General features: G+C 39.3%; 1 protein-coding gene across 1 annotated transcript in view; it reads right to left on the minus strand.

Moving 5' to 3' along the window:
* Positions 1–412: 412 nt before the first annotated feature.
* AGR2 (anterior gradient 2) overlaps positions 413–887 on the minus strand; it is a 5,900-nt gene continuing 5,425 nt past the window's right edge. The window contains exon 8 of the mRNA XM_009698567.1: positions 413–744. Within this exon, the coding sequence (XP_009696869.1) occupies positions 695–744 (50 nt within the window). The 3' untranslated portion in view covers positions 413–694. The remainder of the gene's footprint in view (positions 745–887) is intronic.

Here is an 887-nt window from a genome sequence, read left to right on the forward strand (position 1 = left end):
AGACATTTGGAATGATGGCTTTTGTCTTCCCAAGTAACCATTATGTGTAATGGAGCCCTGCTCTCCTGGAAATGGCTGAACACCTGCCTGCCCATGGGAAGCAGTGAACGAATGCCTTGTTTTACTTTGCTTGTGTGCGTAGCTTTTACTTTACCTACTGAACTGTCTTTGTCTCAACCCATGAGTTTTCACTCTCTTACCCTTCCAGTTCTCTCCCCCATCCCTCTGGAAGGGAGTGAGCAAGCGGCTGTGTGGGACTGAGCTGCTGGCCAGGGTTAACTCAACAACAGCCCTTTGCCTTCCAAAGTGCTGAGATGTGAAATTGCAAGCTGTGGTCTCAAGTAACACAGTGATTTTACTGTCTCTAATAATGGTAAATGATAATAAGGAAAAAATACAAAACATAACAACATTTTGTATGTAAACACTTGAAATGGATTTATTTTTTAAAAAAAAAATCATTTTTACAGTTGGATCATACAGTATTCTTCTGTACACCTTAAATTAAAAGCCTCCAGCTTTTAAAAATGCTGCCCAGTACAAAAGTGCTAATGTAAAACTGTAGTGTTTATGTATATAAACCAGCACTACACGTCACTAAATATCACTCTAAATAGTCTCTTCACCAGCGTCAATGAGTGGAGAAGAGATGGAAGATCAGACTTCATAGCATTTAAGGGCTTCCTTCTTCCCCTTACAGTTCAGTCTTCAGAAGCTTCAGTGCTTTCTGCATGTTTGAATACACTAGAAATGAAATATTCATACATGTTATTTTTGTTGCAGCTTCCTCTGCCAGCAGCTACAAATACTGTAGAGAAAATGTCATTATTGTTAAAGCTTTTGCTCACATGCCTATTGCTACACAGATTCTGATGCATTGTGCTCTT

This window comes from Cariama cristata, unplaced genomic scaffold, assembly GCF_000690535.1.
Source record: "Cariama cristata isolate BGI_N322 unplaced genomic scaffold, ASM69053v1 scaffold7464, whole genome shotgun sequence".
NCBI lineage: Eukaryota > Metazoa > Chordata > Aves > Cariamiformes > Cariamidae > Cariama > Cariama cristata.